This window comes from Epinephelus fuscoguttatus, linkage group LG19, assembly GCF_011397635.1.
Source record: "Epinephelus fuscoguttatus linkage group LG19, E.fuscoguttatus.final_Chr_v1".
Taxonomy (NCBI): Eukaryota; Metazoa; Chordata; class Actinopteri; order Perciformes; family Serranidae; genus Epinephelus; species Epinephelus fuscoguttatus.
In genome coordinates, this window is record NC_064770.1 from 16,370,516 (window position 1) to 16,385,099 (window position 14,584).

The following is a 14,584-nucleotide window of genomic DNA, read 5'->3' on the forward strand; positions in this document are numbered from 1 at the left end:
TTTTATTTCAGCTGAAACGCCCCCAGTTGCCTCATTTAACTTTGATACCAGGTATAGCGTGACATTTAAGCTTCACCACATCCACCGCAGCACGTCTTCAGCTGTTTCACTTCTGCTCATCACTCTCAGATGGGACATCCTGTCAAGTACATCTGCTTCTGTAGCCACTCTGTCTTATTAAAAACCCTGTATTGTGTTTGCACCATGCACTTATTACATGCCTTTATCCCGGGAACACACACAGCCCAGTGTGACTCATTTGTGGCCTGGTCGTCCACTGAGAGAGCACATGAATGAACTGACACCTGGGAGCTGTTATGCTTTTCGTCCTGAAGCAGCACCCGATACCTCCATCGCTGTTGGCACCAAAGTCACAGCGCAGAATCCATGTCTGCTTCTTCTCATGCATCTCCTCCTTGAGCACGAGGCCGGCGTGCTGCCTCCACCACATCCAACAAACACTTTTTTTCCAAAAATGACCCAAAGACACACAGCTGTGCATGTGGGATGTCTTTGCTCTTTCCCTGAGAAACTGTAAGGTCTTCAGAAGTCTGTTTACTCTTGGTGTTGTGGGCCAGTCTTGTCCAGGAGGTGTTTTAAAGGCTTTTCCAGACCACTGTGCACCTCCACTCGACCTTCTCTTGGTAATTACTGGTCCACAGGGAGACTGTGTGCCATGTTTAGCAGGAATCTGGGCAACTGTACTTGACCATGGACCATAGACTGTACTATGCTGCCAGGATGGATCCAGACACAACTAATGGATGAAGGGCAGCCCATGCTTCTGAGTGTTGCTTGACTGTGTACGGTTAAAAGAGAGGACAGAAAATGCGTTTTATTTATATATTTGCAGTAACAATATAAAATGCATACGTGCATATGGCAAAGCACTATATGTGTACTAAAGTTTCTTGACCCTGAGCAAGATAAGCAGTTAACAAAAATAAAAACTAGATGCACACAGGATGCAATAAAACAGCTAAAACTCACTTACAAATGAGGTCAACCAGTTCAAAGTTTTTAACAATGCTTGGGAGTTGTAGATATTTGAAAGAGGTTCAAGGCCTGCTGTTATCTGTCCCACAGACTCTGGGACAGCAGCCAAGCTGATGCCATCTCTAGGGGAGGAACGCAACAAAATGGCAGGAAATTCCTACTTGGTTTGCTCCCATCAGCAGAAGAAATTCTTTCAAATGAGGCTGCTGAAATGTTGCACAGAGATGCCAGCCCATTTCACCGGTCAGAGTATAGGAGAATGCACATGGGATGGTGACCCGTTAAAACGCAGAAAGATGGCAACAAGAGCAGATGGAAGACCACGACACTGAATAAAGTCAAATTTCATATTGCATATTCTACACTCTATGTTACATTTACTGAGAATGAATGGCACTTCTTTTGTCTAAGAATTATTCATCATTGTGTCGAGGTTTTTGTGACAGTTTATAATAAGTGGAAGCCATGTTAATAATTGCTTGACACAAGCTCTGATTGATGAATGGTTTGTACCTGAGGATTTGACGCCACCTAGTGATAACTCACTCACATGCACATGATGACGTCTCGTAATCTCAAAACCTATTTTCCAGTCACTGCTCAGAGCTTGCATGATGGATTGCTTATTACTTAATAATAGACATCTCTGGGGCAGGGCTTTGGCTGGAATTTCTTTGCTTTGAAATGGGCCAAGTTTCCCCTTAGTTTCCTCTCTGTGTGACCACATGTTATTTGCAGATTTGCAGATTTGCAAGGCCTTGTGACCACAGATGACAAGCCTGATCAGGATTAATTAAGACATTGAGAGGTATTTTAATAAAGAATGCGAGTCTCTTGAAACAATTGCTTGGCATAATTTTTCTTTAGTTAGTTCTGAACAGTATGTGTGAGGAAGATGTCCACTTCCCAGGTTTTTCAAAGCTGTTATCAGATGATGAACACAGATCAGAAAGCTCAAAATATGTGATCTATGAATTGGGATTACTTTGTCACACATTTAAAGACTACACGGCACCTGCAAATGACAACTTTCTGTTAGACATGCCTGAAATTACTTTCCCTTTACATAAGCTTGGGAAAAGGATGCAGGGTGTTCATATCAGAAACCTCATGAGAATAAACATCAAGCGATTTCCCTCCTCGGTCCCTTGAACTCAAACCCATTGTGCTCATTTCTGGCTCTTCCCGGCCTCATTGTCTTAATGTGGTCAATGGAGCAGGCAGAGGTCAGTGGGACTGACGATATAATGTTTTGCTGCCACCTTGTGCTCCTATTAGTGCTGCAATTTAAAAGATAAACAGGTAGATGTTTCTGAGCATTGTTATCATGTCAAAAGCTACATTTAATGAAAATAAAAAAGGGCATCCCAACTCACAGCACTTACAGAAAGTCAAAGAAAGGCAGCAATGTTTCTCACGTCTTAAAGGAGAAAAGAAAACAAGGGCAACATGGACGTGTGAAAAAATGTAGGGACTCCAGGTGGCTGATAACAGGAAGATGTTTAGGATTAACTGGCCTTGTGTTGGCGAAATATGTAACAACACTGAGAAAAAGAGTTCTCACATGTCTCCATCTCATCCTCTATGCTGGCTGCACTCTGTTGAAGCAGACAGTTGATGAGCCAGGCTCCATGGACAAGAAGGTGGTGCTGATCACAGGCTGTTCCTCGGGAATCGGTCTCAGCCTGGCTGTCCAGCTGGCCTCTGACCCCGACAAAAAATTTAAAGGTAACGACAGCTGGCATAGACTTTTATTATAGCCCTTTTATATGCTAAAGTGTCTAAGCTTTCACTGGGTTGGGAAGTGTTGATGTTACAGATCTTCAACAGAGACACTTCAGAGTTTGTAATGTGCTTTATGACTTGAGTTATTTTGCAATATACATGAGACTTGTGTAAATAGCAAAACATTTAAAAGCATAGTGAAAAATGTGTCAAGCCATGCCATTAAGAGCTGCTTTCTGTTTAGTGTATGCCACAATGAGAAATCTAGCCAAGAAAGAGCGTCTTTTGGAATGTGTGAAAAGCCTGCACAAGGACACCTTGGACATACTCCAGTTGGACGTAACCAGCTGGCAGTCCATCCTGGATGCGAGAGACAGGGTTGCTGAGAAACGAGTGGACATTCTAGGTATGCTCTTGTGTCAGTGTGTTCTCATTAGGACTGTGATCGTGTGTATTAATGGGCTTATCCTGACTACTCACAGTGTGTAATGCTGGTGTGGGTTTGATGGGGCCGCTGGAGGTGCAGTCCTTGGACTCGATGAGGCAGATTCTGGAGGTCAACCTTTTGGGTACCATCCAGACCATCCAGGCTTTCCTGCCAGAGATGAAGGCTCAGGGCCAGGGCCACATTCTGGTCACTGGGAGCACTGGAGGACTTCACGGTGAGACAAGCACGTGGATGAGGAATCACTGAATGTCAACAGTGTTCCACATGTGCAGTTTTTGTAATGATTTGATGGAGATTGCAGCGACAGATCGTGTTGATGCTTGCTGCCGTGCATAAAATTGCCAAAATAACCCCTTTTCATGCTCTCTTGCAGGTCTCCCCTTTAATGAGATGTATTGTGCCAGTAAATTTGCCATAGAGGGAGCATGTGAGAGTTTAGCTATCCTCCTGCAACACTTCAATATCCAGTGAGTTTTCATGTTTGCTGCAAATTGTTTCCTTGGCTTAGAGGCTGTTAACTCTAAATGTTGATAATGCTACATCCTGCAGCGTGAGTCTCATTGAGTGTGGTCCAGTCAACACCGATTTCCTGGTCAACCTGCAGAAGGTAGAGCTAGGGGATACTTCTCTCCAACAGGTCGAGGCCCTAACGCTCAGCCTCTATGAAAAATACCTGAAGCACTGTGGCTCCGTTTTCCAAAATGCAGCACAGGACACTGAGGACATTGTAAAGGTATGTTGTATGTTTACAGTGTCATAAGTGCATCATTAGGTTTAAATGATGCTGGTGAAAAGTTTTTTTATGTGTGTGTTAAAGGCACTGTATGTAACTTTTTACATGTAATCGTTTTTAATTGCCAATGAACAGTTTGTAACATATCATAAAAACTGAGACCTTCCCCGACTTTCTTTGATACCTATGGACTGGCATCCATGTAAAGGACTATGTAAAGGAATTTTCAGGGAAAATCCAAAGGATGTGATAAACTTTAAAGGTCCAGTGTGTAGGATTTAGGAGGATATACTGGCAGAAATGGAACTGAAGATAAGTATGTTTTCTTAAGTGTCTAATCACCTGAAAATAAGATTCACTGTGTTTTCCTTGCCTCAGAATGAGCCGTTTATATCTACATAGGGAGCTAGTCCTGGCCATATTCACTGCAATCTGAATAGGGCTTTTCGCATTTTCGCATCAGCCACTATAGTTACAAGCCCATCTGTGACAAGCAACATTAGAATAATATAGATTTGTAAGGTAAAACTCCATCATTAAGTTGTTGGGGTTTTTTTTGCAAGTTTTGTTCAAATCACCTGGTCCATTTGTTTTGGAGAGGAGGAGACCCCTATGGATAATTTGGCTCCCAGTAAAAACCTGCTGAACACATGTCACACCAGGACAAGTTTTAGCTGGTTGCAATCTGCTATCCTCACTGCTATATGCCACTAAATCTCCCAAAATCCTACACACTAATGCTTTAACGAAGAACTCATGTTCAGTCTCATTAGTCAATGCTGAGTGCAGTTCACTTAACAGCCTCAGAAAGAGATGTCACTATAACAAGCATTTTCTAAAAGGTACATAGAGAACCTTTAAATACAGCATTATAAATGATAAGATTCTAGTCTTTTCGCTAAATGTGACTGCTGTCAGCATGGAAAAGAAAAGAAAAGGGAGGATCTTGACAACACTATAAAATTTTCCCATAAGACCCTGGACACATGAAACAATTCACACTGTTAATCCATGTTGCACCCTTCACATCAACCGGAAACATTTACTCTAATCTTTTATCTAAAAATGAAATAAATAGAATTGATTTTCGCTAGCTGTGGATAGGGAGGAGCCTTCATGCAACATTTTGTGCATGACTTTGAAGTCCAATGCTTTCATTAGTTTAACAACTACAGTTAATAGTTATTTTGCATACTAAGAGTTTACACACAAAATCTATGATGAGCCTATTAAATATGATACACAGATTTTATTAAGTTATAGAATCAGCACGACCCCATCCAACTACAACATTAAAAACTGCATACACATATAATATGTGACAATAATAATGATGCAATAATATAATAATAACTCAGACAGGAACCACTCTGCATGTTGAGTACTTTTACTTTTGATACATATGTTTAATTCTACTGTAGTTTTATTTTCACTTGATTTAGTGCTCAGAATACTGATGAGGTTTGAGGTTGAGTTTATCACAACAAATTGACATAAGTGTGTCAATATAAGATTACCTCTAAGATTACCTCTACATCTAACCACTGTGGTGTGTTTGCTTATGTCTTCAAGGTTTTCCTTGATGCCATCCAGTCACCCAGCCCTGCATTTAGGTACTTCACCAGCGGTGTCGTGCCACCTCTCACCAAACTGAAGATGACAGAGCCAGATGGCTCGCGGTACATCAGTGCTTTGGGCAAAATCATGTTCTCAGCTGAGGAACAATAATTTTGCCTTTTTATCTAAGCGGTGGTGATTTCGGGAATAAAGGTGACTCACTGTGACTCAGCTGTGTTACTCAACTGGAAAGGGCAGTAAGTTCATAGTTTTGGAAGTTCAAAGGAGGGAGTGACTCCATGCTTCTATTTTTGTGTGTTATCAAAAGTTATATCACTACTTATAACAACATAAAGATATAAGAATAAAAGTTAAACCATTTCCTGGTTAGTGGCGAAATACTTCACAAGGATAATGGTTTTAGTGAGCTATCTGGGTTGTGTGACAGTGTTCTTACCACACTTGTTGGCATATTTTCAAAGGGACTGGCATGCTTCTGGACAGGTTCTTACCACTGTGTTAAATGTAAAACACTCCAAGAATGTTGTTGTTTAATCTTGATCGGCTGCTTCATGCAAGCGGGAACAAACTTATCGCTTCAAAACATGAAATGAAAAATAAATAACTAAAATAAGTACTTTCACTGAAGGAAATCATGCAAGATTTTTTACATGGCTTAATGATATGGTATGCTGTATTTCTTTTGTAGTGTTTGCTGAAGTGCTTGTGTTTAAATGTCCCCTGAGGGGTGAATGAATAAAGTATTTGAGCTGACCTAAAAAGAATTTGGATGATATCTGTCATACGCTCACTGCAGATTGTACTGTGCAGGTGCACCTCACCTTACTCTATTCAAAATAGTGGTTAGATGTCACAATGAAAGAAATATTGTCACAAGAAATACTACTCAAATTCAGCATATTTTTAAATAAATTTGGATTTATTGCTATGTCAGATTAGTAATCAAGAGATGTGCTATTTTGTTGAAGTGGATCAAGCACCTTTATTTTAAAAAAAGAAGAGAGCAAAACAAATGCTGTTTCCAACTGCTAGTTAAGACTAAAAATATCCTTTGACCTAGAAGTGGATTCTCTCTCTGTCCTCTGGTCCTGTAAATATTGTCACAAGCAACAAACAAAGAGATGTCATACACTCTGTGGTGGTTCACTTATGTCGTGGCTTTTTAATCGCTGAAATCTAACAGGAATGCATATGGCTCTTTATCAGAGAAGTTTGCACGTTTAGACAAGTGGTTAAAGTTAAAGGGGTGCACCATTTAAATTAAGAAATCCAATATGTTTTTTTTCATGGCCTAGTAAAGTTAAATGAATATTTGTGAACATGAGCTTCTATCTGTGAAAGTCACAAACCAGAGAATTAAGTCTCAATCTTCAGTCTGGAGCTGCTCCGTAGACAATGAATGGGAGCCTGATTTTGTTTCTTTTTTATACCCAAATGAGCTTTATTCAACTTTAGTGTTCTTGGTTTTGATGCAGAAAATGTACCCATGTACTCAAACATTCCCCTGGCTGCTCTCAGTGTCCCACCCGGTGTCACTGCGAAGTTGTCGAAAACCGCCGCTTGGTCAGTGACTTCTGGCATCTTTCAACAAGGAAATGGCCATCCTTTCGTATTGGTATGATATATGGCCAGTTGCCATTATTGTTTAACGACGCCTGGCAGCATCAGGAAGAAACACGGTGGGACAACAATGAAAGTTAAGGCAGTGGAAGTTCAAGTAGGGTGGGCGGGAGAGGTGTTGAATGGGTCCAGCAATTGGCGACTTTCACCTGGGAGGCCGGTGTTTGCTTCCTGTAAGATTGTAAATCCAAACCTTGCCCTTTTTTTCTAAATCTAACCACGTGTGAGTGTTGGCAAAATGCAACCACTTGTGTTTGATGTTGAAGAAAGAAGATGTCAATTCGCAATGTTGTACCAACACAGTGTGTTTATTTTGAAGGAGACTGTATGCAAACTGTTCATTTTCTGTGAAAACGGAAATGTATTTTTAAAACAGACAGAAGTGTAACAGACAGAGGTTGACACAGTGTCCCAGAATGTCAACAACCAAAGCACTCAAGGTACCTTGCATGTCATATGTCAAAGTGGAAAGTCCATGACCAAATGTCAATATGTGACAAGGTTGGGGTAACAATGTGTTGCAGTGCCATCCATAACACCTTTCTAAATTCTTTATCAGTGGAGCAGCTCCTGATTTTATATGAGATGAAATCATAAATTAGAGTTTAAGCACTTTAATTTTTGAGTTTGAGAGAACTGTCCATGTTTACCAATATCTTTGGACTGTCTTAGACTATTGGAATGACATGTATGAATTTTGAAAACTGGTGTAGTTTTTCTTTAACTGGTTGAATGAAGGTCTGTCAATGATTAATACATCTGTTCAAAAGCAGGTGAACTGAATACGTATGTTACATGACGACTTTGCAAGCCAGTGACATCAATGCACTGACGTCCAGAGTGGTCCTTAAACAACAAAGTGCATTAACAGACCAAATAAAAATCTAACTGTTATTACCGTAATACCTCAAGTACCTTTCTATTTCAAGATAAATCTAGAAAATGCCATTTAAAAATTATAAAAAGTTAAAGAAATGTCTTTCTAAATGGTTTTGAGTAAATTGTAAGGAGGAAGTGCCTCAGTTGGGCTTTTGAATCGCTGAACTGTATAAAGACTGAATGAGGGCCAGCTGGAGCAGCGTCCATCTCCTGTGTCATTTTTGGATCAGCCTGGGGCTGTTAAGCCTATGAGTATGTTCGCTTATAACCTGAGACAGGTTACTTTGTCTGTACGTCTACAGATTACGTTTTCAGCCTTTCTTTGATAGGATTGACTGAGGTTCTTAAAACCCTCCCTGGTCAGGTGCCCTAATTCTGGCATCCTGAAATGGATCCGGCACTACCAGCTCTGACTGTGCGGTAACACTTAATGCAGCACTCAGTGGTGTCAGCCTCTTAGAGCCTGTAGCATTACGCAGAATATAATGGGAGTAAGGTAAATTTAGATTTCCCACTATCACAAATCAAACATTTTAATTTAGTCTGTTTGTTAGCTGTGGTTGCTGTTATCTCATACTTTGCTGCACTTTAAACATTACTACAGCTCATAACTTTAATTCCTCTGAAGCACCAAAGTCCAGGTGAATCATGTGCACAGTATGTGCTCGCTTGTTCACTGGCTCAACCCAACAACACTATAATTTAGACTTTGGCTTACTCATAGAAACCTCACAAAATACTGTGAACTCAGCTGTGGAATATTTCCAGGCAGTCAATCACAAAATTGATTCATATGGTGTTTTGTTTTGTTTTGTTTTGTTTTGTTTTTACAATAAGGCAACAAATCTGGATAACCTTGTCATCTGTTATATAATGTCATCTACTTTGGATTACAAGAGTTGAAAGGTCAGTCTTAATTCTGAACTCCATGTGTCTGTCTCTGAGCAAGGAAATTAGCTCTGCAATCCATATTAACAATACAATTTATATTAATACATTTATTTGAAAGGAAACAGGTTACAAAATGTTTTACAAATGGACATAAAATCTACAAATTCAAATCTGCTGGAGTGCTTTACAAACACTGCCACTGTTTTAAGACTCAAAAATGCACTCCACCAGCACTTCCACTAATAAAAACAATGTCCAATAAATTTTCAATTAAAACATTTAATTAAAACAATTTCTAATTTTGTAATGTCGTCACTCAGTTAAACATATACGTCCTCTGACTGTCCTCATTTGTCTTCTGAGTGTCATTCAAAGGTTACCTCGAATAAGAGATAAAGTCAGGGCCCTTGGCACTGGATCAAGTTGGCTTTTAAACTTGATCAAGCTCTCTCTGATTGGCTCGTGTCTCCCGTGGCGTCACTGCTGCCCTTATTGGGCAAGCGGAGGGACTCGTCAGCCAGAACAAAGCCGGGTCGCCGCTGCTTCAGTCGGGGATATAACACTGACATCTCTCCTGAGAAGCTGCGGTAGTCTCTAAACTTTACCTTCACCATGACCAACAAAGCGACTCCTCTTCTCTTCAAGGCGCTGCTGGAGATGTCTGAAGCCCACTCCTCAAAGGTTGTGCGAGGAAACAATAAAAGAGCGAATATCAGGTGAGTGAAAATGAAACGTTACCCACAGAGATGCGTACAGGTAGGCGACATACTGATGAACGCGTGATTGTGTTCGTTTAGACTGAATTTTCATAGTCACGCGGTTATTGAAATGTGGCTGTTGGTGTAATTTAGATGTTTGACTTAATATTGTTAACGTCAATGGACAGTAGACTTTATTTCCAGTGTAGGAAGTGTTCGGGTAACTTGGCAGAGTTACTGTCAGTCATGGGACTGAGTCTGTCTTTTCTCCCTCTTGTGGTGCATTTGGCACCTGCATTCAATTAACTGCGGGCAATAAATGAAATATGATGTGAATGTCAGCTTTTCATCATTAGCAGCAGCAGGGAAGTATTAATCAAGGTAGCCTGTCCTCAAAAAAGATGTGATTTACTACTGTCTTCCCATTTATATTTGATTCCCTTTCTTCAGACACTTATGGGCCTCCTGTGGGGCTCTGGCAGTGAGAAGGACCAGCCTGCCTCTCTGTCCTGCGGTCCCCGTCAGCACACCCAGCCGCAACTTCATCAACCTGGCCATCCCCATCAGCGCACGCAGGATGGAGTACACCGAAAGCCGGACATTGGAGTGAGTGTCCTTATATGATATCCAACAAGTTGAAAACCAAAGAACTAAGAAGACAATAACTATCTGACAACTATCTCTAATCTATAAGTAAATTAAAGAAAGTTTGAAACTTTGGCTACTTGGAAAAATGAAATTTATTTGTCTTGTAAAATAATTGACTTAATTTATTTGGGTTTTGGACTGTTAGTTGGACAAACCAAGCAATATGAAGATGAAACTTCACGCTCTGAGAAATTATTACCAGCATATTTCACTATGTTATGATAATTAATCAACAAAAATAAAACATCAAGAAACTAATCAGCAGATAAATCCATGAAATTTACAATAGAAATTGAATCTTCCAAGAATTAAATTCACAAATTTACATAGAAACTGCAATATCATCTCATCTGATGTGCCTCTGTCTCCATTTGTCTGTGTGCTCAGGTTTACTCCAGAGCAGATGTACAGTTTGGTTGCCAATGTAGACCAGTACCATCACTTTGTTCCATGGTGCAAGAAGTCTCAGGTCAAAAAGGGACGAAATGGCGACATCTGGGCGGACCTGGAAATAGGTTTCCCCCCCATCGTAGAGCGCTACACCTCCGAGGTCACTGTCATCCCAAACCACCAAGTCAGGGTAAGTTTGTGTTGTGGTAGCTCCAGAAAACAACCATCACAAATTCTCAAACTATACTTTGATCCAGGGTACTATGCTCTTTGCCTTTGCCAATCAATGACAACTAAAGGGTCATTTCTTTTGAAACAGGCCGTGTGTACTGAAGGATCCCTCTTAAGCCATCTTGAAACGATATGGAGGTTCGCCCCTGGACCCAAAGATGCACCAGGCTCCTGCAAAGTGGATTTCTATGTAAGTGGATGAGATGAAATGAATATCTGACTCTGACAGCGATGATGAAATCAGGTCTTTGCAGCACCCGCAGTAAGTTGACATATGGAAACATGGGGAGCAATTTGAACACTGCAGTGAAAACAGAAGTAAACAATGAAAGGAATAAAACACTGGTGACACTATTATAATTAACAAACCCATGCTTGCTCATGGGACTTGAGAGATCAGATTTCATGTTTGTTAAATAGAGAGGCTCATTCTAAGTCTTCGTTGCTATGTTATTGTGAATGGATTAGACTCAAATGAAGTGTTTAGTAAAATCCCATTAAGCTCTAAATTTAGTCATGAGTAGCACGCTGGTGTCCCAGGAGGCCCTGAAATAGCTGTCAGGTCATGGAACAGTGTTAAGGAGCTGCTGACAGGCAGTCTGACCTTAATGTTGGCTCAGATTACCTCCGGCTCAACCAGGAAGTGGATGGACAGGTTAAATAAGACTGATTATCAATGAATATTTAAGGCTGTACTTCCTAACTTTGATCAGGGTCCTCAAAGTTTTTGATGATGGCCATCAGGCAGCCAGCACATGATTGAAGGCTGCACAGGAAAAGTGCACAGTCTGTTCCTATTTTATGACCATTTTTATTGCACACTAACACTTAACAAAAACTATGACACTCAACAGTGATACAGCCTACTTAACACTCTTAATACATTCTTGTTTTCCAGGTTGAAAATGGGTTATGTGGTTACTTTTCGTTGCATAGTACTTTTTTTTCTTTAAGTTTTTTTTATCAATATATTTGAATACTGGGGGGGTGTCCCCACCAATACATATTATAATTACTGCCTAGATACAAATGTACAGAGATGTGAGTCTATATTCAGTTACTTGGAAGAAATCAATTTAACTCACAAATGAATAAACTAAGTGTATCACAAACAGTTATCTGTAACGTGTTTATCCCCATCCTGTGTCTCCTTCAGGTGTCATTTGAGTTCAAGTCCATTCTGCACTCTCAGCTGGCCAACGTGTTCTTCGACGAAGTGGTCAAGCAGATGGTCAACGCCTTCACATCACGGGCAGTCACACTCTACAAGAACCAGCAGGAGGCGCCATTGAGGAGACGGTCGGCATGAGGTGATCCTTTTGACCATCCACTTGGACCTTAAACCAAACGTTGCTCTACTTTTTATCAACACTTGTCTTACAGAGGAGACTGGTTCTTCTTTTGCACCCACTCATATCTGATACTTGAGTTGACACGCACCTTGAATGTAATTCAAACAATTTATTTATTGGACACAAGCTAATTTATTTACTTTCTTGTACATATTTATTTACTGAAATGAATAAGAAGTTTTCAAATGAACATGTTCTCTGTCTGAAATTGTGGGGTAATGTAAATGAAATAACGCCTGCTCAGTGCTGAAACATCTAAAAGGATTTTCTTGTTTTAGCACTTTTTTGTTGGTTGAATTAAAGTGCTTTTATTTTGGTAAGCCTTCGTCCAAGTGTCATTTATTGCATCTGTTTTCTTAAAATGTGTTGTTCTATATTAAGGCAAGAATTTCCAGTGTAGCTGACTGTATCTGCAACTGTTTACTCCTTGTAAACAAAAGTATGCCTCCAGGAACAGTTGCATGAGGCTGACCTGAGGCTGCAGCTGATACTAACCTCCCATCCAGCATTTCAGCCTCTGAGAACACCTGGCTCTAGTCAGTAGGTGATGGTCTGTTCTCCTGTGAAGTAACTTGTGCTGATTTTACAATCCAAACAACTTGTGACTATTTTAACAGCACAGACTACTAACTGAAAGTAAAAGATCAGTTGCTTTTGCTACAGTAGTTGCCATCAGTTTGTTCCTGGTTTACTTTTATTCCCCCATAACAAGCAGGAAAAAATAATGTCTGGAATTCTTGTAATATTACCAATATCAATATCAACAGGAGTCAAGGGGTCAGTGTGTTAGACTTTGGGGGATTTGGTGCCATCTAGCGGTGAGGGTTGCAGATTGCAACCAGCTGAAACATCTGGTTAAAATTCTTCAAGTGTTCATTGTTCAGGAGGTGTATACTGAGAGCTAAATTATCCGCAAAGGTCTCCTCCTCCTCATCACAAACTGACCAGGTGATTAAAACCAGTAAAAACACTGAATAAAGCAGTTTCATGATAAAAAAAAATGCAAATGATGGTGGCTGACGCAGAAACGAGCCAATGTTTGGTTTGTCTATTTTGGGCCACTGTAGCAACATGGCGCTGCATGGCAATCCCCACAGACAAGGACCTGCTTCCTAGATACAAGGTTAATTTGAAACACAATTCTTATTTTCAGTTGATTATACACTTAAGAAAACACACTTGTTATATTCCATTTTTGCCAATATATCCCCCTAAATCCTACACACTTGTGCTGCTGGTGCAGATACGTACAGATGAGGTCATGTCACATTGCATACTGAGACATATAGACCAATATCTAATCTTCCCTTTCTGTCAAAGATCCTTGAGAAAGTAGTCGCAGACCAGCTGTGTGATTTTCTCCATGATAATAATTTATTTGAGGAATTTCAGTCAGGATTTAGAGTGCATCATAGCACTGAGACAGCTCTAGTTAAAATTACAAATGACCTTCTGATTGCTTCAGACAAAGGACTTGTCTCTGTACTTGTGTTATTAGATCTTAGTGCAGCGTTTGACACAATTGACCATCAAATTCTGCTGCAGAGACTGGATCACTTAATTGGCCTAAAAGGTTCTGCACTGAGCTGGTTTAAATCTTATTTATCTGATTGTTTTCAGTTTGTTCACATTCATAATGAATCGTCCTTATGTACCAAAGTTTGTTTTGGAGTACCGCAAGGTTCTGTGCTCGGACCAATCCTATTTACTCTATATATGCTTCCTTTAGGCAATATCATTAGAAATCACTCTATAAATTTCCATTGTTATGCGGATGATACACAGTTGTATTTATCGATGAAGCCAGAAGAAAGTAATCAATTAACTAAACTCCATAATTGCCTTAAAGACATAAAAACTTGGATGAGCACCAATTTCCTGATGTTAAATTCAGACAAAACTAAAGTTATTGTTCTTGGCCCCAAACAACTCAGACTCAGACAACTCTTTATCTGATGACATAGTTTCTCTAGATGGCATTGCTCTGGCCTCTAGCACTACCGTAAGAAACCTCGGAGTAATATTTGATCAAGATTTGTCTATTAATTCTCATTTAAAACAAACCTCACGGACTGCATTTTTTCATCTGCGTAATATTGCGAAAATTAGGCCTATCCTGACCCGAAAAGATGCAGAAAAATTGGTCCACGCTTTTGTTACCTCTAGGCTGGATTACTGTAACTCCCTATTATCAGGTAGCTCTAGTAAGTCCTTAAAAACTCTCCAGCTAATTCAGAATGCAGCAGCACGTGTACTAACAGGAACTAAGAAACAAGATCATATTTCTCCTGTTTCAGCTTCACTGCACTGGCTCCCTGTAAAATCCAGAATTGAATTTAAAATCCTACTGTTAACTTATAAAGCTCTAAATGGTCAAGCTCCGTCATATCTTAGA

At 40.1% G+C, this 14,584-nt stretch overlaps 2 protein-coding genes across 2 annotated transcripts; both read left to right on the forward strand.

Annotated features, from left to right (window-relative positions):
* The first annotated feature begins 2,554 nt into the window (after nucleotides 1-2,554).
* Nucleotides 2,555-6,215, forward strand: hsd17b1 (hydroxysteroid (17-beta) dehydrogenase 1). Its single transcript, XM_049561200.1, has 6 exons — nucleotides 2,555-2,724; nucleotides 2,966-3,127; nucleotides 3,204-3,383; nucleotides 3,543-3,636; nucleotides 3,719-3,902; nucleotides 5,475-6,215. Exons 1-6 carry the CDS (start codon nucleotides 2,628-2,630, stop codon nucleotides 5,628-5,630), a joined length of 873 nt encoding a protein of 290 aa, XP_049417157.1. The 5' UTR covers nucleotides 2,555-2,627; the 3' UTR covers nucleotides 5,631-6,215.
* Nucleotides 6,216-9,382: 3,167 nt separating this feature from the next.
* On the forward strand, nucleotides 9,383-12,491 carry si:ch73-141c7.1 (coenzyme Q-binding protein COQ10 homolog, mitochondrial). The gene is made up of 5 exons (XM_049561201.1): nucleotides 9,383-9,586; nucleotides 10,019-10,174; nucleotides 10,604-10,796; nucleotides 10,926-11,027; nucleotides 11,994-12,491. Exons 1-5 carry the CDS (start codon nucleotides 9,483-9,485, stop codon nucleotides 12,144-12,146), a joined length of 708 nt encoding a protein of 235 aa, XP_049417158.1. The 5' UTR covers nucleotides 9,383-9,482; the 3' UTR covers nucleotides 12,147-12,491.
* The last annotated feature ends 2,093 nt before the right edge of the window (nucleotides 12,492-14,584 follow it).

Excerpts from the sequence above, each read along its gene's own strand:
- hsd17b1 (XM_049561200.1), top strand. The coding sequence starts at position 2,628 with ATGGACAAGAAGGTGGTGCTGATCACAGGCTGTTCCTCGGGAATCGGT. Across the intron at positions 3,637-3,718 it reads CTGCAACACTTCAATATCCA|CGTGAGTCTCATTGAGTGTG; the intron begins GTGAGTTTTCAT and ends TACATCCTGCAG. Across the intron at positions 3,903-5,474 it reads ACACTGAGGACATTGTAAAG|GTTTTCCTTGATGCCATCCA; the intron begins GTATGTTGTATG and ends TATGTCTTCAAG.
- si:ch73-141c7.1 (XM_049561201.1), top strand. The coding sequence starts at position 9,483 with ATGACCAACAAAGCGACTCCTCTTCTCTTCAAGGCGCTGCTGGAGATG. Across the intron at positions 9,587-10,018 it reads AATAAAAGAGCGAATATCAG|ACACTTATGGGCCTCCTGTG; the intron begins GTGAGTGAAAAT and ends CCCTTTCTTCAG. Across the intron at positions 11,028-11,993 it reads CCTGCAAAGTGGATTTCTAT|GTGTCATTTGAGTTCAAGTC; the intron begins GTAAGTGGATGA and ends TGTCTCCTTCAG.